The sequence below is a fragment of the Rutilus rutilus genome (genome assembly GCF_951802725.1).
Source record: "Rutilus rutilus genome assembly, chromosome: 14".
Lineage (NCBI taxonomy): Eukaryota > Metazoa > Chordata > Actinopteri > Cypriniformes > Leuciscidae > Rutilus > Rutilus rutilus.
The window spans coordinates 17,693,532-17,716,646 of NC_140219.1; the positions used below are offsets into that span (position 1 = coordinate 17,693,532).

At 38.2% G+C, this 23,115-nt stretch overlaps 1 protein-coding gene across 4 annotated transcripts in view; it reads left to right on the forward strand.

Annotated features, from left to right (window-relative positions):
• The window catches only part of gria1a (glutamate receptor, ionotropic, AMPA 1a), a 73,271-nt gene extending 52,631 nt beyond the window's left edge, over positions 1-20,640 (forward strand). The window contains exons 12-16 of one of the 4 annotated variants that reach the window (XR_014629807.1): positions 5,010-5,208; positions 7,121-7,368; positions 11,504-11,646; positions 14,568-14,702; positions 18,447-18,585. Coding sequence is in view for 2 of the 4 variants with exons in the window: in XM_084430304.1 (XP_084286430.1) it covers positions 5,010-5,208; positions 7,121-7,368; positions 11,504-11,618; positions 14,568-14,702; positions 18,447-18,614 (865 nt within the window). In the remaining 2 variants the exon portion in view is untranslated. Of the gene's footprint in view, positions 1-5,009; positions 5,209-7,120; positions 7,369-11,503; positions 11,647-12,097; positions 12,213-14,567; positions 14,703-18,446 lie in introns of all 4 variants that reach the window. The other 3 variants (XM_084430304.1, XM_084430305.1, XR_014629808.1) reach the window with 3 other exon arrangements.
• Positions 20,641-23,115: the final 2,475 nt, after the last annotated feature.

The window sequence follows — 23,115 nt, forward strand, 5'->3', positions numbered from 1 at the left end:
CACGGAGAGATTCTGACATGTGACCAGGAATGAGATCAGTGTGTCAGCTTCACACCGCTCAAACGGCGCCCGGCAAAAGCTGTCAAACAACATCAGAGCACTGAGCTGCATTTCCCTCTGCCAGCTTCAAATGTATGGTGCCCGAGCCTCCTGAGCACATTTTGCCTGTGGTATATTTGCAGAGTTTGACTTGGGCTTTTTTCCACAGCCCACTGATGTTTTCAGGGGTGTAGGAATTATCTGAAAACTGCGGGAGGGAAAAAATACATGTTATTAGCTTGGCTCATGCATATTAGGTGATTAAAAGATTTGCTTAAAGTGCACATGCTTGAAGTGGGCACTAGCTATAAGGATTAGCACTTATTAAATTCTGATACAGCCGATTGGAAAAGGCTTCCGCTTGAGCTTAAAGCTGTTGTTTTACACCGCAGGCTACTTTTTTTCCTTCCAAAACAAAGCTCTTTAAATATAAATATAACGGTTATTGCAAAAAAAAAAAAAAAAAAAAACTGTGGGTCCCTGAATCTCAGTATAAATGTGCTTGTGTAAATCAAGAAGGGGAAAAAAATATTCGAAATATTTTGAAATGCATTTAAATATGAATAATTGAAAATATATTAGTTTCATTTCTAACTATCATTTAAACAATATATAACATACAATAGTATATAGTTAGTGTTATTTTTAGTATTATTTATTATTATAGTATTTATTATTATTTTGAATTAGCTTTTTTTATTTTTTATTTTAGTTTAAGTTTTAGTAATTTGATTGTGCCTTTTATTTTTATTTATTTATTTTTAGCTTTATTTCTATTTCAGTTTTGGTTTTAATAATTTTAGTACTTAAACTTTTTTTTTACTTAGCTGCCAAGGAAATATTTCTTATGTTTATTTAATTTTTAAATTTTTAAATTTATATTTTTTCATCAAATATATATTTTATTTTAGTTCATATTTTTTCCATGCAAAGTAAGTGTTAAGATGGTTCACATTTGCTGTGTGCAGCGTTCTGCAGTGTTTCAATAATCAAGCTGTTATTAAAATCACAATATGGTGAATGCAATCAAAGACATCCCTTAGTATTGAGTCATCCATTTTATTTCCGCAAATAAATGTACTTCAGTATGCCTTCACATTTGATTATCGCTACTTGGTGTTGTAAATATGGCATGCTGTGTATTTGTCAGAATATGTATAGCGTATTTAATGGTAATTAGCTAATATGAATTATGAAGCTGAATAAACAGAAGACACAACACATCAGCATCTTCATGAGACCAGTTTAGCGCTAACTCAACACACTTTGGCAAGTCCTGTCGTGAATCATTTTTACGGTGTAGCCTGGTATTGATTTACCACCATCATTATATTATAATACTGCTGTGTACTAAACCATTCAGCAAATAAATTTCCCATCCTACAGGTGCTTACATAGCTTTCTGTACACAGCTGGATTTGTAAACACATTTCACGCAATGAGAGAACACGGAAATGAAATATAGACATGAGTAAGAATCTCGGATTTTATTTTTTTTACCTTAACAAAGGTAAGAAAAGGTTTTTTTATTGGGAATTTAAAATAGTCTTTGTTAAAAGAGTTATACCAAGCCATGAACCAAGCCAATCAGCTACGAAGTGAATCACAACAAAACTTTGATTTGAAGCAAAAAATATTTTGGAAATAGGACAAGTACAAGACTGTGTACTTAACGGTTTTAGTGAGGAAAAGAACTACAATCCCATGAAGCATTGCGATGGAGAAATCTAATCAACATAAATTAGTAGTTTTAAATTTATTGCAAAGTATGCATAGGCTATATACCTACAGTATTTTTAAGGCGTATGGGAGTTTGACTTGATTATGACTTTGGCAGTGCTTCATGGGAGTGGGCGGAGCTAAAGAGCTATTTTGGAGCATGTTGCTTTTTTTGACTCTCTGATTGGTGTAATTTCCTGTACAGCACCATTATATTTCATCAGGAATTTCACTGTTAAACACAAATATTGTAAAAAATATAAGATGAAATAATGAAGACTGACGGCTTCAGCAGAAGCAAATTCCATATATTAACAACCTTGTATAGCTCTCAGTAAGTCTGTCTTTAAAGGTTTATAAGTTATTGTTCAAAATCAAGTTTTTACTTTCGGAACCCAACTGTTGCACATGGGGATTCACCGAAATTTCGGCCGCCGATAATTATCGGCCGAAAATTGCATTTTCAGTTTTTGGGCGAAAGAGAAAAAAAGCTACGGCGAAAATGTGCCGGCCGCACCTCCGTGTTCAGCGATCTGCATGTTTTGTAACTTCGCGAGTGGCTCCGCTTTCCGCTTTCCGCTTTCCGCTCCTTGTGCGCGCACTGCTTTCAGCTCCATGTGTGTGTGCGCGGCTGCGCGCGCTCTGCTCAATTTTCTGCTCCGTGTGTGAGCGTAGTGCGCTCTGCTCTGTCGCTCACGGCCCAAATGCTCCACTCATGTACCGATCACGCTCACCGGAAAAGCAAAGTCTGCTCAAATAACGCGCGGACATGAAATTTCTCTGTAGTAGACTTGTTTCTGTTTGCAATAGCCCTGTGCTGTAACATGGTGTGTATAGCAGTGATGGACAACCCTGGTAAAATGACGCTACCATCTCGTTCACTGATCCACTCCCTGCTATCTGCTCACATGCTCTGATAATAATAGTTTTATAGGACTATACTTTATTTTGATAATTAGTCAAGAAATAAATCTGTTAAATCTGAGTATGTTGCATAGAACTGAATGAAGAACAATATATTGATATTTAATATTTTTTTAATAGGGCTATTTTCTGTCCAATTTTTGTTTGTTACTTTAAATAAAAGTGTGGTTATTTTGTTTTATTGGCTTGTAGTTTTTTTTTATCTTTTATTATTCAGATTCAGTAAAATTACTGCATTTAATTTAAAAGTCTAATAATAATACAATTATAAAAATAAATAAAAAATAAGAAACTAATCTTTTTTTATTATTTTTTTTTTCGGTTTTGGTTTTCGGCCAAGTGCATCCAGAGTTTTCGGTTTCGGTTTCGGTTTCATCCCTAGTTGCACATAGACCTGTTAGCTACACTGTAAAACAAAATGATTTTTTAAAAGTTCTAAATAAAGATTATTGGAAGCAAATGCTATTGAAGTTTTTCTATTTCAAAATGTCACATTTAATTCCATGTGTTGCTTGCTTGCTTCTTTTTTTTATGATTTGTAAAGACCTTTTCAAATGAAATCCTACACCACAATTTTTCAGTGTCTCCTGGCTACACCCATCAAGGTGGATTCACCATGTAGACAGTTAACCCCATTCTTAACTCCAGCAGAGAGAGAAGATTATGCCGCCAGGCTGCCAGGAACTCTTCTATAGTCCTGCAGGTAGACCATTTAGAACTCCCTCAGAGACATTACACTGATCTCGTATGCCTGTCTGAGCTTCATTCAGGCCACGGGATTAGAGACCACCCCCAAAGATCTGGCAGAAACTAAGAGATGCTTTAATAATATACTTGTCACAGTGTTCTGGCCAGGATTTAGCCAGGGGTGAAGTTGTTTTTCCTTGTAAAATTGGAATTTGATATATCTTGAATATATATATTGAATTTGAGATATCTCAGTCCAGCCTTTAAAGAATGAAATCAAATATCCGTTATGCTCTTTCTCTTAAATATATTTGTGTTTGCCCTTTTGACAATCTCTGCAGATTCAAAGGGTTCACAGGATCTTGCCTTTATATTTCTGTTTGTTGCAATCTTGACAGCCTTTCATCACGATGGGTTTCGCTTCCCTCACAGCTTAAACGATTAAACCGTGCATTTGTTTTTGTTTGTGTTTTTATCAAAGCAGCTTTTCCTGTTCCACCACACATCAAACTGCTATTTTCCCTGGAACTTTTTTCACACACCGTGTCTTGTTGTGTACTGCTTAGACAAATTTGGACAAATTGCTGTTTTCAGGGTTTATTCGTATTATTTTTCATATTCTTATTATTGGTTTAAGTGCAATTACAATGGCAGCGGCTGAGTGTTCTCATCACCATTAATCCCTGACAATTAACATGCATGTATTACTTTAACATACTGGCAACTTTCTAAACGTGAGATTAATGCGCTGCTGGTGAGTTGTATTGTGATGGTCCTTATCTCGTTTCAGCACATTTCACTAAGAGTTTATAGCTGAGTGGAGTCAGAGAGTAGTGTATCAAACAGACTAGACCACCGACCACTGTAAGCATCGACGTGTGCATTGAGAAGCTACAGTACATGCCGGCCAGTATTTGTAATGCAGTTAGGATTAAGAAAATGTTCAGTGCTCCACAGAAATGAGATTTTTTGAATGGGTACACTTGATAAACTCATAATGGATCTCCATTTGAGCATGTGATTTCCATTAGTTTCTCTGAATTATTTAGCAGCACAGATACAAAATATTCAGTTCCTGAGTGAAATTCTGTCTGATACTCATAAACCGATAATTATGTTCTTGTTGACTGATAACTGATTATGACTGATGTTAATTTTCTGTAATGTTTTGTCTATGTGCACTACCATTCAAGTTTTATCAACGTTGATATCACTGATATATGAAAACAGTTATTATAAATTGTAATAATATTTGACAATATTACTGTTTTTACATGCAGCCTTGGTGAGCATAAGTGACTTCTTTCAAAAACATTTAAAAAAAAAGTACTGTCAATTAAAAATAAAACACTTTAAAATCAATCATTTTAAATGTTAGAAGTGAATTTAGGCACCACAGCATTATATGTTAAATTTAATTAATTGTGGCCATGTTACACCACTAACATCTGAGAACTAGAAATTGTCACACAATAAAAAATTTTTTATATATATATAATTTGAAACCAGTTGTGTGTTTTAGTTTCTCTAAAATAGCTGGTTTGGTTTTTAGTTTTATAATACAAAGACACATTTTAAACATGGCATTTTAAGTGTACTAAAAGTTATTTGCATTCACATATACGTGTATGTTTCCACAGGTCTCTCTCTGGCCGTATCGTGGGTGGTGTGTGGTGGTTCTTCACTTTAATCATCATCTCCTCATACACAGCCAACCTAGCTGCTTTTCTCACAGTGGAGAGGATGGTGTCCCCCATCGAGAGTGCAGAGGATCTGGCCAAACAGACTGAGATTGCTTATGGGACTCTAGACGCCGGCTCCACCAAGGAGTTTTTTAGGGTGAGAGGCGCCGTGAATGAGGGGAAATGTTAACCTAAAAATCTTTATTTAAAGGTATTGCGGAGGATTTTCTTTTTCCGGGTGGATCATCAAGACTATTGGTCCTCCTAGTTGTCAATCATTCTGGTGATATGTTTACGTAAGGCCGTCGTACGTGCTCGTCCCTGGGTAGTTTTCGCTTTCTGCGCATGCGCACATTCGGGTGTATGTGTGTGGTGAGCTACGGTTTCAGCCATTCATTGAAGCTCGCCCGTTCTCACCGGGTTGGGGGTCGCAAGAGAAAAAGTGTCTACGAATTGTATGACAAGAAGAGAAAGGCCTCTGAAGAAAGAAACAAGACCAGAGTGTTTTTGGGAGAATATTTCACACGCTAGCGTGCGCTAAAAGCACAGGTTGGGCTTCCCACTGATGCCTCAGTCACGAAGTTTCTCCTCGACAGGTAAAGTTTGGCATGCTATTTGGAGAAATCCATTTAAAATCACTGCTAGTAAAAGTTAATGTAAGCTATAATTAGCGATGCTAGCCCTGGCACAAGTCACGCACCGCGCAGACACGGTAAACATCTCAATTTGTCAAAAATAATTATGACCAAATGGTAAAAGGTATCACGCTGAAATGTTCTAAAACCTTGTGTGTTCATTTTTGATAATTCCAATGTGTTCACATAGTATTTATTACACAAATGCAACAAGCTACTTCTCCATTGCAGATCATGTCTTGAGTCCTCACTCAATCGATCAGTATAATAAGTAAATAAAACACGGAAGGGCATTTTACATTTTGTCTTGCATGAATGTTTTTGAGTTAGAGTGTTTTTGGGAGAATATTTCACACGCTGGCGTGCGCTAAAAGCACAGGTTGGGCTTCCCACTGATGCCTCAGTCGCGAAGTTTCTACTCAACAGGTAAAAGAAAGTAGGCTTGTATGAGCCATGCCAACAGCAACTTGTAAACAGAGCGTGCACGAGGAGAACTAGGCTCGTGCATGCTCTCTCGTGCACACGTTTAATAGGCGTTCCCTCTCGGGAGCAGGTAGAGTGTTGCGCATGTGCATTTTTTCAAAAAGTGGAGAGGGCGGTTCTTTTCGAAAATTCGGGAAAATCCTCCGCTATACCTTTAAGTCAAAGATATTATTCAGCATAACTGAAATTTAAAGTGACCCTATCATGCTATTTTAAAGGTTCCTAATTTTGTTTTGGAGGTGCCCTACAAGAGTTTTACATGCATCCAAGATCGAAAAACACATATACAATATACATTGCGCATCACCTCATTTCTCAAACCGGTCAGTTTGAAGATTCAGTCTCTCTAAACCCATCCTTTCCGAGAGCCTACTCTGTTCTGATTGGTCAGATGGCCCAGTATGTTGTGATTGGTCTACTACTCACAGCGCGTAGTGAAATGACCATTACCATAGCTGAACTTCAGCTCCAGAGGCTTCCTCAGCGCTTCAATACACAATGATACGAACAGTAACGCTAGCATCAGTTTTATCATATCTATATGAGCCCGAGTCCTCATCCTTTTGAAATGCATGCATTGCTTGCTTTCCCAGCGCAGAAAACAGCATCTTCTCAACATGTTCCAGACCTCAGCTACAACTGCAGTGTTTGAGAGCGGCTCATTGAAGATCATAGACTGGCATTATGCTATTTTGCTACAAACCTATGTAGGTTTGTTTCGGAAGTAAGGCTAGACTCTTTCAGGCAGTTCAGAATCGGTTCGTTCTTTTGGGAAACGATAACTCCATTTCATCATGCACTTTGATCTTTGAAACTTTTTTGATTTTTACATTCACAAACAGCTATATTACATTAGAGGCAATTCAAAACAATTGTAAAACAAGTGCAAAACACGTTACCACTTTTTACAGTGTGCAAATGCATAATATTTCACTTTCTTTCCTCTTTTAGAGGTCAAAGATTGCGGTCTTTGAGAAGATGTGGTCCTATATGAAATCAGCAGACCCCTCAGTGTTTGTGAAAACCACAGATGAAGGAGTTATACGGGTGAGGAAGTCCAAGGGGAAGTATGCCTATCTGCTGGAGTCTACCATGAACGAGTACATCGAGCAGCGCAAACCCTGTGACACTATGAAGGTCGGAGGGAACCTGGACTCCAAAGGCTACGGCATCGCCACCCCCAAAGGATCAGCTCTCAGGTAAAGCCAGCTGTCCACTGTATGCTGACTGTATTTGACCATTATGAAAATAACTTCAGATGGTGGTTCAGTTGTGGTAGAGGCTGGATACAGTACTAAATTGGTAAAAAAACTTTTACATCTAAGTTTACATCATCTACTAGTTAAATAAAAAACAAAAGAGAAAAGAGACGGGAATTCATTCAAATAAGTATGCCAATCATGTCACAGCACAAACATGGCCAAATAAACAAATAGATTTTCAATTTTGCAAGCCAGTTCTGAACAGATTATGAAGGACTCAGCAAACTAATGCAATCTGCTATACTTTACTGAAACGGTATAGCATCACTCTCTCACTGCAGTCCAGGCACCTAAATCAGCTCTTTTAAATGCCAAGTGTGCTTGAGTACACTGCATAATCTATATGTGGAACTATATGTGCTCTTCTCCATCATTTGATGATTTTTCTTTTTGCTGACATGATTGCAGGAAAATATTGCTGAGTTTTGCAAATAAGACACATTCATAGCAAAACAACAGGGTTGTGCTGAGAATGTCAGTGACTTAATTTAATACTCGCGGCACAGCGCAAAAAAACTAAACAAAAAAAAAGCACATTCAGTGCCTGGATTCCGGGTGGTTTGTGAATAAGGTGGAGGTTTTTGCCAAATTGGTGTGGCTTCAGTGAACTCATCTGGTTTCTCTTTTGAAGGACTTTTTAATGACGTTATACATGATCATTTGAACCAAGGGCGAGGGTAGAAGTACTGTGCTGAGCAGCCTCTGCTATAACAGAACATCCTGTTGTGTGGGTGTACATATGTGTGTGGAGCTGTTCAAAATCCCGCCTCTACCTCATGTTGCTTGAAGGGGTTTTCAACACACTCCACCAGAAGTGCTTGCATAAGAAACGGCAGGAAAATGATGCGCCCTCTTCAGAAGCTCTTTAGGAAACACGTGTGTTCGCCGTCCTTTCATTAAACAGCAGCGCCGCTCGGCAGAGCCCATTGAGACACCACAGACATTATTCACGACAGGCACTTTGAAGCTATAGGTCTACTGGATCCTAATTTCAGTTTCTCTCCTTCATTCCGAATTACGAAAGCTCTATTCTCACCCGAGTGACTTGTGCATGAAAGAAATTGGGCAATCAGTTGTTATTCTTATGCAAGCCACTTCTAAAGATGAATGTCGACATTAACATGTTTCTTTTATATTCTCTGCAATATAAGGTGAACAGTTGTTATTTCAATTGTACACCACCATCATTAACGTCACATTTATTGTGCTTGAATGTACCCATCTGACTAATACACCATGGCCTACATGATATTACATTCATTGCAGTGCAAAGGGCCTCACAAGGGCAATTTGGAGCTGTTGAAATAACCTCAATAACTCCATCTCTCTCTAATAAGATAAGCTCCTTGGGGAAACGACCTCATAGCAATTGTACAGACATTTTTTGGGTCACCTTATAGCAAAGCGAACATAGAGGGTGGATGGAGTGGGAAAGAGAGAGACATCAGATACAAGATGTAAATGACTTCCATCTTGCCACCTAGAGCAGGACTCGAATTAAATGTAATACTAGCTTGCCATTACATTGACAGCAAGAGTGAAAGAGGCTCGGAAATGGATTCATAAATGTGTTTCTCTTGAGTTACCAGCTCTGCGGTGTATATCTGATTTTGAGAGAGAGCAACTCCCTTACTGACGCGTTTACATGAGCCGGTAGATTCTATATGGGAACCTACTGCATTATTTCAACATGTGAAAGACGATGGGAGATTTTGCTCTCTCTGTTAAAATCAATAAACACTGAATTGAGCGTTTAGATTGTTTGTGATTTGCTGAACTAACCATGTGGTGCAGTTGTCAAAATGTAATAATGCTCCTGTGTATCTTTACTGAATTTTGCATTTTAACCAATTGTATTATTTATAGACATCTGGCACAGATCTATGGAAGCTTGTTTACGCCTCAGAATAAAACGATTTAAAAGATCATTTTGACTTTATATCACGCAATTCTGAGAAATAAATATTTTTATTCCGCTAGTCTCATCTTGCTTTAATGATACATTTCATAACACAGATGTTAATTGATTTTTTGAACTTGTTTTACCTTGTACTTCACTTTGTGTTTTATAGGTTAACTGTGTTTTATAGGTTTACTGACTGATGGAATAATCAGTTGTTTTGGTGCATTTTGACAGCTGTTCCACATTTTCCTTGTCTTATCTCAAACTGACACCTTAAATCGGTTTGTTTTAGTCAAGATGTGACAGCCCTAAAGATTGATATGTGCGCCCTTTTATCTCTATTCATCTGTGCCATTCTTTGAGTTTAGTCAATGAAATCATCTCACCCAAAGCACTGCCACCTCCTGAAGCAAATGATCATCAAACTGAATGTAGCTTTTTGTTTCTCATTCCTGAGACACTCTCTGACTTCTTTCTTTCTGGTACTTCTGGGATTAGAAAGAATTCCTGGGTTTTATCAAGCCAAACAATCACTCCATATACAGGCAGAGCTGCAGACGACATTTGCTCACAATGCAGATCGGCCAGCCGATTCTGTGGGTCGTGAGGAGATGTATATTTGTGCCTTGAACTGTAAGGGGTGTTTAAGACCTGAGGATGAAGGAGAAGATGAAAAGAGAGACACACGCTTCAGATGTGGTTCCTGATATCAGTCGTGGGGGGGTGGGGGGTTAAAATCAAAAATTCTATTTTTATCATCATCTACTCTGTCATGTTATGTATAATGGTCTTGCTACTATGAAACACAAAAAGAGAAGATTAGCAGAATGTTCATGCTGCTCCTTTCTAAACCATGAAAGTGAATGGTGACCCAGCTCCAAAAATGACAAAAAGCACCATAAAAGTAGCCCATACCTATAAACATATCTGCTGCAGCTCTCAAATCTTATATTTACTTTACATTTGTGTATTTTAAAATATGGTGCATTGCATTGTTTGTGAAATGAGCTAGCCAGTCAGTTTTCCAAAATCGTAGTAACAAGATCTTGACCAAAAATTTATGCACCTCTTTGTGATGCTATTTTCATCAAGAGGTGCATCAATTTTTGCTCAAGATCTTGCATTGACAATGCAAGAGTCAAGCACTCTGTAAAGTCTACTGCAGCACATCCCAAAGTCTCTCGATGAATTTAAGGACTCAGAAGTGGCAATTTAGATGTGAAAATGATTCTTCATGCTCCCTCCCAAACATTCTTTGACAATTTAAGCCTGATGAATCTTGACATTTGAGCCATGATGTGTCTTCCTACATGGTTGTTTAAGAAATGAAAAGCTACACACTCCATCAATTAGGGTTAAAAGAACTGTTGGCAAACATATAACATGCTAGAAACATAATAATCACAGCAATAATAATCCAGTCATAGACTCTTTAAGTATTTGCCTGTTTATATCCAAACAGCGACTTGGCCGGGCAGTGTATATATATATATGCATATATGTATGTGTATATATTACACGCATACTGTGTATATATATATATATATATATTACTCACATATATATATATATGCACTGTTACCACTGTTATGGCCCTGTTTTTGTTGTTTTTATAGTTTGACAGCCCTTGGTCACCATTCACTTTCATTGGAATAAGCAATTTCATGAAAAAGTATTCTGTTTGTATTCAACAGAAGAAAAAAGAAAAAAGAAAGAACAGTTTGGTCTGAGGGTGAGAAATGATGACAGAATTTAAATTTTGGATGAACTATCACTTTAATAATTTGTCTAATGTCTTTAGTCTGTTGTTTTAGATTCACATTGTTACAATTCCCTAAAAGGGAAGAACCAAATGCAGATGGCAAAAACCAAGGACATCTTTTTTCTTCTCCTCTGTCTGAAGAAGTCTTGTTTTGTGCTTTATAAAACCTGTCTTTCTCAAAGGCCACTAACAAAAGCATTGTTCTCCATTAAAACACATGTTAACATACTTTATATACAGACTCAGGGCAAAACCACTGCAATTGCCATGCATTTAACATTTCAACCTACATAGAGCAGTGGCTGTTGTGTTCAAACCAGTTTGAGTCTGTTCTCCCATCACACTGTCTCTGAAATGGTTTATCTGGGCTGACACTGACCAAAATATTATTTCATTATCGTTTCAAGAAACCCAGTAAACCTGGCAGTGTTAAAACTGAATGAACAAGGCCTGTTGGACAAATTGAAAAACAAATGGTGGTACGACAAGGGAGAGTGTGGCAGCGGAGGAGGTGATTCCAAGGTCAGCCCCAATGTGACAAACCCAACGGGTAAAACCACCACTACCATGGGGGGTAACCGGCAACTCACGCCGACCAAACACTCTAGACGAAAACAATATGATCTAAATTGAGCTTACTTCTAGCAAATTTTGTTTGATTAATAGCAAGTAAAGTTTTGATCAAATTATGGCAAGTCAGTAATAGCCAACCACATTCAAGTTATTCCAGATGGAGTGTTTGCGGTCTGCCGGTTACCCAAAGTGATATTATAATGCACATCTTGCAGCAGGGAGCAAGGAAGCATCGCTAGATGGAGTATTAACCCATATCACTTTTACTATGAACTACCAACATGTTTCTGATATGTGTGCAGTCAATAAAAAAAATAAAAAAAACACACACAACAGTTGAGTTGATATTGATGGGTATGTGTTTAATGTGTGCTGAATAACATAAAATAACATGGATAATGTTATTTATGTTATTTCCCTGGTTGAAGAATCCCAGTTAACCTAGCGGTGTTGAAACTCAGTGAGCAAGCCGTCTTAGACAAACTGAAAAACAAATGGTGGTACGATAAGGGGGAGTGTGGAAGCAAGGACTCCGGAAGAAAGGTCAGTTCACACATTTGGTCCTGCTCTGTTCCCCTCAGTTTAGCCTTCCCAGAACCCTTTCAGAAGGTTCAGTAAGGAATCTGGACATGGGCGGCTCTTACTCTCTCTCCAGAGTTGTATTCTTTCATTTGGGCTGGCAGAGGGCAAAATAAAAGGCTTTTGAAAATATTTTAGCCATGATTTAAATTGAAACTGCTGGTATTTTCATTGACTTTTACAGGTTTAATTTACAATTTACAGGTTTAAACTAGCAAGCAAAGAAGTAGACATGCTAGGTCTGAAGTATACAAAATTGTGTCCTCTTCCGTATGCATGTGACTGGTGTCCAGTTACCAGTTTGGTAGTAGACACTGTCATTTTGCATTTTTAATTAGATTTTGTGTAAAAGCAAAAGCTTACCTTTTGACAGTCAGGTAAAAAAAATATCAAAAACAGCTTTTTTTTCTTTCTTTTTTTCTTGTTCATTCATCACACTGGAAATGGAAAGTCAAGTTGTGTGCATTTCTTTGTGGTATTGCAGTTTGCACCCTGCAGTGTTATCCATTACCGATCAAAAGTCTCTTACGCTCCAAGAATGCGTTTATTTGTTCAAAAATACAGTAAAAACAGTGATAATGAAGATGTTTTAAGAGTAGTATGTTAATGTGCAATTCTGAACATTTCCGACTATTATTTTTGTCCTGTCAGAAATGACAAATTTGTGTATATGTAATAACTTACATTCTAAGATTAAATAAATTAGATTAAATTGTAAGCATATCCCTTTGTTTTTTTTATGTTGACAGGTTTCTTCCCATTTTTTGAATAAGTCAGGGAAATGTTGTATTTCAAAATTATAATATTTAATAGGATTTTTATATTATTAATTCAATTGTAAGTAATAGTATGTCTAGCTCCTGGAGTCGTGAGGTGAAAAGGCCATCATTATAGACTGGATGACTCACTGTATGATACACACACTTTGTTTAAAATAGCCTGGTGGTCTGAATGGAGCTCTGGAGAGAGACTCTGATCATCCGTAAGAGTCAAGCCCCCTTGTGGTTCTCAGCCTCTGTGTTCTTCCTTCTGTCTGCCCTTGGAGTGTGCATGTATTTGGATGCAAACCCAGTGGACAGCTGTCTGTGCTGTCATAGGCCCCGGCCGCCACACACCCCCACCGCACCAAACCCACCTGCATGGCACACACACACACACACATCACATCTCCCTTAGATTGCCTTTCGGTAACACTTTACAATAAGGTTTCATTAGTTAACATTAGTTAGCTACATTAGTTAACGTGAACTAATAAGGAACTGCACTTCTACAACATTTATTAATCTTTGTTAATGTTAATTTCAACATTTACTAATACATTATTAAAATCAAAAGTTTTACTTAATGCACTGTGAATTAACACGACAATGAGCAAGCTGTATTTTTTATTAACTAACATGAACAAAAGATTATTAAATACTGTAAAAAATGTATTGATCATAGTTAGTTCATGTTAGTTAACTAATGTTAACAAATGAAACCTTATTGTAAAGTGTTACCTGCCTTTCTTAGAGAACCGGTTCCACACCAGTTAAGCTCCTTAGATTGTTATTGTCCTTTATAAAGGAAATATATCACCTTTGAACAGCTACATATCCAAATCTCCTTAGATTCATGGCCTGGGCTGCATGGGTGCCAACCACTAATATAAACATTTGTTTATAGCTGTTATACTGTGTGTGTATGTTCTAAAAGATTGTAATTTATGCTAACTAGTGGGATAAATAAATAAGTGTTAAATTAGTCAAAGGTGAACACAGACTGTTACTGCATGAATGCATGTTCCTAAGGCCTAAATGACAACCCTTAATTTAACAGTTATATTTTATTATATAAATTTTTTTTTTAGTTATGTTGTTTATATTATATTAACATCAATAGTATTAACATTTATTGAATTATTTACTAGTTAATATTATAATAGCATTTATTTTAATATAATATATTTATATTAGTTACTAATATAATAGGATGTTTCATAATGAATAGTATTATTGATTTGTGCATATCATTTAGCAATAATGCAAGATATCAGTTCAACAGTCAAAACCGAAACTAAATCTTTATATTATTATATTAATGATATTATATACTCAGGTCATGTCTGAGCAGGAAACATTTTAAGCAAACTTGCAACATTGTTCTAGACAGTTCTTATTTTAGCTTTTATATTCAATGTCTATGTTTAGATGTTTGGTGATGAATGCATAAAAGTGTATATGTAATTTACAGGAATGCTTGTATTGTCTTTGTCCATGTGAATTTGTTAACGGTGTAATACAGTAACTCTCATCTAAGACGCTGTTCCTTCTCCTGTAGGACAAGACCAGTGCTCTTAGCCTCAGCAATGTGGCTGGGGTCTTCTACATTCTGATCGGTGGTCTGGGTCTGGCCATGCTGGTGGCCCTGGTGGAGTTCTGCTACAAGTCCAGAACAGAGTCCCGCAGAATGAAGGTGTCTGCGCGGGCCACTCAGGCCTTTCACTGCACTGCCTTAGACAGCAGCTACACTGAGCTGCAGAGTTACGGCCTGTACGGTCCCGACACTGTTAAGATATAAAGCACTCTGGGGTAGGAACCTCAAGTACCGCGGAAAACTAGGCCACATTCTGCCCACATAGCAGCCTAAGCAGCCCCCCATCTAACCGTCACCAGAATCAAAGCTTCTGCTGCCCACTTTCAGTATCATCCTTCTTTCCACAACCTCTTCTTTTTCTGTTTCTCTTACACTGTTGTTTTAAAACTAGGGCTGTCAAAACTAAAAAAAATTTGCTATGATTATTTAATAATATTAATCAAAATTAATTGCATATATCAATATTTGCTGGGAAATATCTCAAATTTATTCATTCTTATTTAATTAGATTTTTTTTTAACTTTATTTTAATATTTAAAAAAAATAGTTTTTAGTTATTATGTTTAATTTATTTGTTTTTTTATCATTTCTTTTTAATTGTTGGCGTATACAAACATGCAGACAACATTTATCTTGACAGCCCTATTTAATACTTCTAATCTAATCTAATCTCTCTTTATCTCTTTATCTCCCTCTATTTCCTGCTCCCCTCAGTTTCCCGTTGGCTGCTAGCCTCTCTGTCCATAGACTAGAGCTTTGTTTATATGCATCGTGTCTCTGTTCATTCATGAAACAGAGCAAGTGTTCCCCGGAGACACTGCAGGTCTCTGTTTTCCATCATGACTCCGAAAATAGTCAGTCTAGATTTATGATTATGCTTCATTCAGCTTGTGTGCTCCTTCATACATTAAGACCCAAGTCAGATCTTACCTAATGTACTTTTGCTAATGCATAGTTGATTAAAAGTATCTATCAGGTAATAATTTATTTTATTCAGGCCAAACTGACAAATCAAAGAAGCACCATTGCAAAAAAAAAAAAAAAAAAAATTGGTCCTTGCTGAACGTAACTCGTTGAATATACAGATACCTCAGTGTGATTTTTGTAATAAGTATCTTTATGACAGGCAATTACCCAAAGTAGGATTTGTAGCAAGTTTAGCTGGGTATTACACACTCGTGTAATGCTATAATAGCACAGATTAATATAGATTTGCTTTGTTAATTCAATTGACAGGAGTCACATTTCACAGCTGTCCATTTTTCATATTAGGCGAGCTGGAATCTGAGTCATTATGGGCAAACTAATTAGTCTGCATCAGGCGTATAGCTTCATCCCCCAACGCGTTGAAGTGTAGGGCAATGAAATCATTCCTAGATTGGAAAAACGCGATTTAAAGGGACACATCATTAGCCTTGGTTTCAGGCCCACTGGCTGTGACTACAATAGCGGATTGCTCTTCACAACAGCAGCAATAAAACGATGACATTTCTCACTTCCCCACCACCGTAGCAAATTAAGCTCGTGTTACACGCCTATCAAGACTGTTTATTGTCTACCCACAAGTCAGAGATGCTTTACAGTGTCAGCTTTGGTTTTGAGGGCCTAAATACGGTGGTCCTTGGGGGCACAATGCAACGACAGCAGCAAAGCAATTAAAAATTGACAACACAACAGCATTAGCCCACAACACATCTTTAATGCAAATAAGGGTCGTTCACATATTGAACATCATTTTGAACAGAGTGCCCAGTACAGTTATATGTAGCACAGCATGGAATTGCAACACACAGGCTCATGGGAAACAACGTGCCTGTGGCGACATTTCTGCAAAATGATATTACGTCGCTGCTTGCACATTTTGCAACACTTTCAAAGTGAAATGTCCAGTGAGTGGCGCTAAAAACGCATTCAGTTTTGTTCGAAACAGATGAATGTGAATCTGCCATGCTTTATTATGGTGCTAAAAGGTTAATGGTCTATCGCGTTTGAAAATAGCGTGGCACCTATACTAAACCTAACCGATAGTGTTAACAATAGCAAACTAGAGATAAAATCGCATTTGCTGAAGCAACCATGTCATTTTATCTTGCTTCTACATGTCTTTGAGCTCTTTTATTGTTTCACGGGACTCGTACCCGAGTGCTCCGCATCGCAAGAGCAATGCTGTACCAGGTGAGCGACCAAGCCAGTTTATTACCTTCAAAAAACCCATATGGAGCTCATTATGTGATGCAAACATAAAACAATATTAGTTTACAAATCATGCACTTTGGTAAAAAGTGTTTTAAGGTCATAACATTAATCGATAATCTGCCACTCTATAATATGTTTAAAAAGGAATAAAAGTGGTTTTACTGCCAGTAGTGTCCCAGACTGCAACATAGTGTCGGCCCAGATCCGGCTCACATCTGGTACACATGGATTCCACACGCCCCGGATCTGGGCCGACACTAAAGGGGCTTTCGCACCAAGTGGTTCTAGGAACTTAGTTCTAGGAACTAGCAGCCACCAGGGTGGTTCCCTTAGGAATGTTTTCCTGGTTGCATTCGCACCGCTAGTAAGAACTCTGAAGTGACGTAAGCCGCGCTTGTTGTTGTGACTTTTATTTTGACGGCTGAGAACGCCGGCCAGCCAGAGCCACACAGTGCTCCTTGTTCATTAGTTTACGATCTGTCTCACAGTCTTTTCTAATATGTTATTAGACATAACTGTTATACATAGAAAGTAGACAGTATATGAAAAGTTATTAGCGTATGCCGTTTGGTTGATGTCCAGTGTTGCTAGCTGAGCAGAAATACATAATCATGTCTCGCTTGGTCCCCTCAGAGTTGCGTTGGATTATCTCTTTAGTGTAAAGGTTAAGAGGCCCATCTATCACTGTTTCCCATGATCATAGAGTTAAGGTGATGATACACAGGGCAACTTTTTGAGCAATGTTGCTGGGCAATCTTGCCGAGCGATTGTTGCTTGGGCACTTTCCCATTGAAAATGGGCAATACATTTATATCTGGATAATTTAGATCGGTCGTGGGCCCTGTGTCTCATCTGGTTACCCGTTGACGGCAACATTGCCCAGCAACATTGCTCAAAAAGTTGCCCTGTGTATCATCACCTTTAGTTTGTGGAGTAAATATATAGGCTATAATCTGTGAGTTTACACAGCTTTTTTTTTAAATGGCGGGTGCTGGTGTTTCAATCAGCGTACACTAAAGTCACTGGTAGTTCCTATAGTGCTGGTTTAGACCCTACTCTGAAGTACGAGCTAAATTAGTTCCTCCAAAAGGATCACTAAAATACGAACACTCCAAAATCTGGGTTCTCCGCCAACTTTGAAAAGGTTCCTCCGGTGCGAAAGCCCCTTATGTTGCTGTCTGGGGTTCATTTTAACAGAAGTTAATTGTATGTATAGGTATGAGTTTTGCAAAAATGTAGGTAGATGTACATCTTTTCAGTGAGCCTACAGTATGTTGTGGAATTGGTAGGTTTTCAAGAGGAATAGAGTGCTACTATTGTTATTTATTGAAGCAATATGGCTAATATTGGATTGTTTCCTGAAATGCATAATTATCGGAAAAGTTTCATCTTTTTGCTTTGCTAAAGGCGTTGTGTCGCGCCCTCCAGGCCATCATGCTGATCAATTAAGTCAGGAAACCCAAAAGATGGAAATCTGTTGGCATAGACCTCACAAATGTTGTCTAACTAATTATCCAGTCATCACATGACAAAACATTTTATGTGCATACTCCATTAGGCAGATGCTTAAATCATCATCCTACTAAAATTGAGCATCTTTCAAACATTTCCATTTTCCTGTCTAACGCTGTTGTATCTCCATCCCAGCAATCCATCAACGACGCCATGCGCTGCTCCACGCTGACCAGGATGAGTGGGAATGGTAGCGGTGGGGAGAACGGGCGGATCGTCACACATGACTTCCCCAAAGCTGTGCAGACGCTGCCGTGCATGAGCCACGCGGCCAGCATGGGCCTGGGAGCCTCTGGCATGTGACCATCTTGACGGAGCGGCACGCGTCACATGTAACGCACGGACCTCCCGTTCACCTGCCGTCTGCCCCTATGTCTGTCTGCCCGCCCGCAACAGACGCACCGTACTGCCAAAATGCACTCGAAAACTCTTCTCAGTGAATAGCCACCAATAAAACTATTTTCTAAAGAAAGACGAAACATTTTAAAAAAGGGGGAACATGTGCTGCAATAACAAGCCTGTGGGACTCTTTTGGGGGAAAAGTGTTCGTTTATGTCATGAATTAAAAAAACAAAACAAAAGAAGTCACGTGTCTGATTCGACACTCGCGCTGTGCCAATATTATAAACCTGTTTACTTCTGTCTGAGTGTGCAATATTTTAGTTCATATCAGTGTTCGGCAATGTTGTCTCTAACTTGATTTTCTTTACAAGGATTAGCTCACAGAGATGTTTTGTTATTTTTGCACAGATGTGTTCTATGATATGACAAATACAGCATTTCTGTAAGTTCCTTTACCTTATACTTACTAGAAAAGAGTTAAAGTAAGCTAATGAGCAAGATCTTACTCATTAAGATGGATCCAGTGCCCTGTGAACAACTTTGCTTATTTCTCTCCATCACTGCATATTGAAGAAACATATCAGCTCATTTAACGACCTGTCGATAGTGTAAATACTCTGATGTAAATCTGAAACTGAGTGAGGGATAAATTTGATTTGTTGTCGATTGGTAGAACATAGCTGAAATGAACTTGTTGATAATCTTGCTCTGTGATTTCCCACCTCATGGACCTTGCATAGCTGCTACGCCTCGTTTCAGGCACCATACCTCATCGGAAGACCTGGGAGCGAGCCGCCACATGTTTTGATTGCCACTTCATTGTGAGCTCTCCCAGGAAGGAGGAAAAATTTGACCTCAGTTATGGGCAAATAAGCTAGTTTGTCCCCAACACAAACCACTGAGTCTCATTAAGGTGAAGCCATTGAGTATGCATTATGAGAAATTATTCTTGAATGGTGGTGCTGTAACAAAAAGGGACTTATTATGATACTTTGCTAATGATTCGTTCACCTACAATTAGGCCTGCATGGAATATCCAGAGATTTCCACCAAATCCAAATGCCCATCGTTGAGTTTTTTTTTACATATCCCCTGTTATATCTGGCTAATTTGCTAATGCTAAAAGTGTGACTCTATATTTAATAACAAATTGCCCCCCTCAATCAGTGCAAACTGGGTGAACTATCCTTTTAAGTTGTTTTCTGTTAATAGAACAAAAAAAGAAAATAAAGCAGATCAGCTACAAGATCCAAACATAGGCTGTTCTGTCTTATAGACACACTGTGCAACAAGGCTCCTCATGAGATGATGTTTGTGGAGATATCATTGATCGGCTTCTGGGGTCAAGCTGACCTTTCAGGGCTCTTTGCTTCATCACTGCAGGCTTTCAGAACATGGCTTCCAGCTCTACCTATTCAGCCTTCCCCTCCACACTGCCATTGTACCGTGAAACATGACACACTGTGTGGCCATCGAAACTTGTATTTCTCTGGCTTTTTCTTTCCATTTTCTTGACGTGTTTTATTAGGCACAGAGCACTGCGGTCCTTTATGGCCTCGTGTGAAAGCAGTATTTTATAAGCAGTAAAAGATTTGTAAAGTTAAAGTGAGACATTTACCATTTATACCGCTGTGAGATTTTGAAGAGTTACTTGAACTGGTGTTTTACACATAGCTGAAGCATATTCTAATGATGGATTTTCTCACTGATAAGGATTTTGATTAGTTAAGAGAGAAACCTGGTCTTTGAGAGTCTTTGTGTTTCTGCTATAACAGTGTTGATACTTCTTATTTTGGGGGTATTTTGATGCAAAATGTATTCTTCATGCTCACCTACTTCTTGACTTTTTCACAAACTTTAGCATTTTATTTGGGATCTTATTGATTTATTTTGTTCTGTTTTGTTTTTTTATCATACAGGAGAGATGTGGTTGAAATTTGACTGGAAAATACATTCAATCAATAATGAATAAAACTTTTTTAACCACAATCATCAAGAGTCTGGGCTTTTCAACAATGGGAAATAAATGACATTCTATCCATATATTTTTAGTCGTAAATAGGCTACTTGTGTGGAAAAAAAATTATGTATTCAAATTAGAAAAATATTTATTGCTATTTTATATAAATAATGATTGCTTAAAAGCAGGGTGATTATTCATTCTTTACTTAAGTGGCCATCTGTGAAAGATTGGTGTTTAATGTATTTCCCACTGATCTCTAGAGCTTGACTCACTGTAGAGTATTTTAATTACCTACAGGTGCATTCCACACATAATCACTGATGTTTAACCAGTTGGCATATGTTGCCTCAAACCTATTCATTTTAGGAATTATTAATTCTTTAATCTTTGTCAATTTTAGCTCCCCTGCAGAAATAACGGAAGGAGTTAATTGGGATGCCTCATGGCTCTCATTATGGAGATGTTAACAAAATATGGAACAAAGAAACAGGTGTTTGTTCCCTAATTTTTAGTTTGGTGTGATGCCATACATCGCATTAAAAGTCTCATCAAGGCATCTTACAGAAATCTAAACCGTACTGCAGCTACATTATCGAGCAGATGATAAATCTGGCATGTAGTAAAAAATAACCAAGTCACAGCTGTAGCCAATATTTTTCACAAACATATATGTGCTGAAACTTCAATGATCGCCCATGTCTGTTTCAGTTCCTTCAGGATCCCTCAGCCACACTTTAGAGATGCATTAGTAATAACTCAAGTTTGTTTTCTTTCTTTAAGATTTGTGCTCCGGAGACTCATTTGTGAAAGTCTGTCAAGATGATTTGTAGTGTAATTCCACACATGATAGGCAGGCCTCTGTTGTGACTGAATATTATTTTTTTTTGCATATCAGATTTATAATCAGTTCTGCTCTATTTCCATGTAGGACAGTTTATTCTAAAAGCTGGCATACTGTGCAAAGTGTCAGATGTGGCATTTTCAGCATAGTCCTGTTATCCGCCGTGACACTAGAGAAAATGAATCGTTTGTTCATGGGAAGCTGCAGTCAGGCAATGAAATCTGGGTTTGTCTCTTATTTCCCCAGAGGAGGGTGACACAAGTTAACCTCCTTAACTTCCTTGATCTTCCAGAACATCATTACTTTCTAAAGTAAAGGATATGCTATAGGCCACTGAGAAAAAAATAAAATAAAAAGAATTATTGTTTTTTATATATATATATATATATATATATATATATATATATATATACAGTGAGGAAAATAAGTATTTGAACACCCTGCTATTTTGCAAGTTCTCCCACTTAGAAATCATGGAGGGGTCTGAAATTGTCATCGTAGGTGCATGTCCACTGTGAGAGACATAATCTAAAAAAAAAAAAATCCAGAAATCACAATGTATGATTTTTTAACTATTTATTTGTATGATACAGCTGCAAATAAGTATTTGAACACCTGAGAAAATCAATGTTAATATTTGGTACAGTAGCCTTTGTTTGCAATTACAGAGGTCAAACGTTTCCTGTAGTTTTTCACCAGGTTTGCACACACTGCAGGAGGGATTTTGGCCCTCTCCTCCACACAGATCTTCTCTAGATCAGTCAGGTTTCTGGGCTGTCACTGAGAAACACGGAGTTTGAGCTCCCTCCAAAGATTCTCTATTGGGTTTAGGTCTGGAGACTGGCTAGGCCACGCCAGAACCTTGATATGCTTCTTACAGAGCCACTCCTTGGTTATCCTGACTCTGTGCTTCGGGTCATTGTCATGTTGGAAGACCCAGCCTCGACCCATCTTCAATGCTCTAACTGAGGGAAGGAGGTTGTTCCCCAAAATCTCGCAATACATGGCCCCGGTCATCCTCTCCTTAATACAGTGCAGTCGCCCTGTCCCATGTGCAGAAAAACTCCCCCAAAGCATGATGCTACCACCCCCATGCTTCACAGTAGGGATGGTGTTCTTGGGATGGTACTCATCATTCTTCTTCCTCCAAACACGTTTAGTGGAATTATGACCAAAAAGTTCTATTTTGGTCTCATCTGACCACATGACTTTCTCCCATGACTCCTCTGGATCATCCAAATGGTCATTGGCAAACTTAAGACGGGCCTTGACATGTGCTGGTTTAAGCAGGGGAACCTTCCGTGCCATGCATGATTTCAAACCATGACGTCTTAGTGTATTACCAACAGTAACCTTGGAAACGGTGGTCCCAGCTCTTTTCAGGTCATTGACCAGCTCCTCCCGTTCTGGGCTGATTTCTCACCTTTCTTAGGATCATAGAGACCCCACGAGGTGAGATCTTGCATGGAGCCCTAGTCCGAGGGAGATTGACAGTCATGTTTAGCTTCTTCCATTTTCTAATGATTGCTCCAACAGTGGACCTTTTTTCACCAAGCTGCTTGGCAATTTCCCCGTAGCCCTTTCCAGCCTTGTGGAGGTGTACAATTTTGTCTCTAGTGTCTTTGGACAGCTCTTTGGTCTTGGCCATGTTAGTAGTT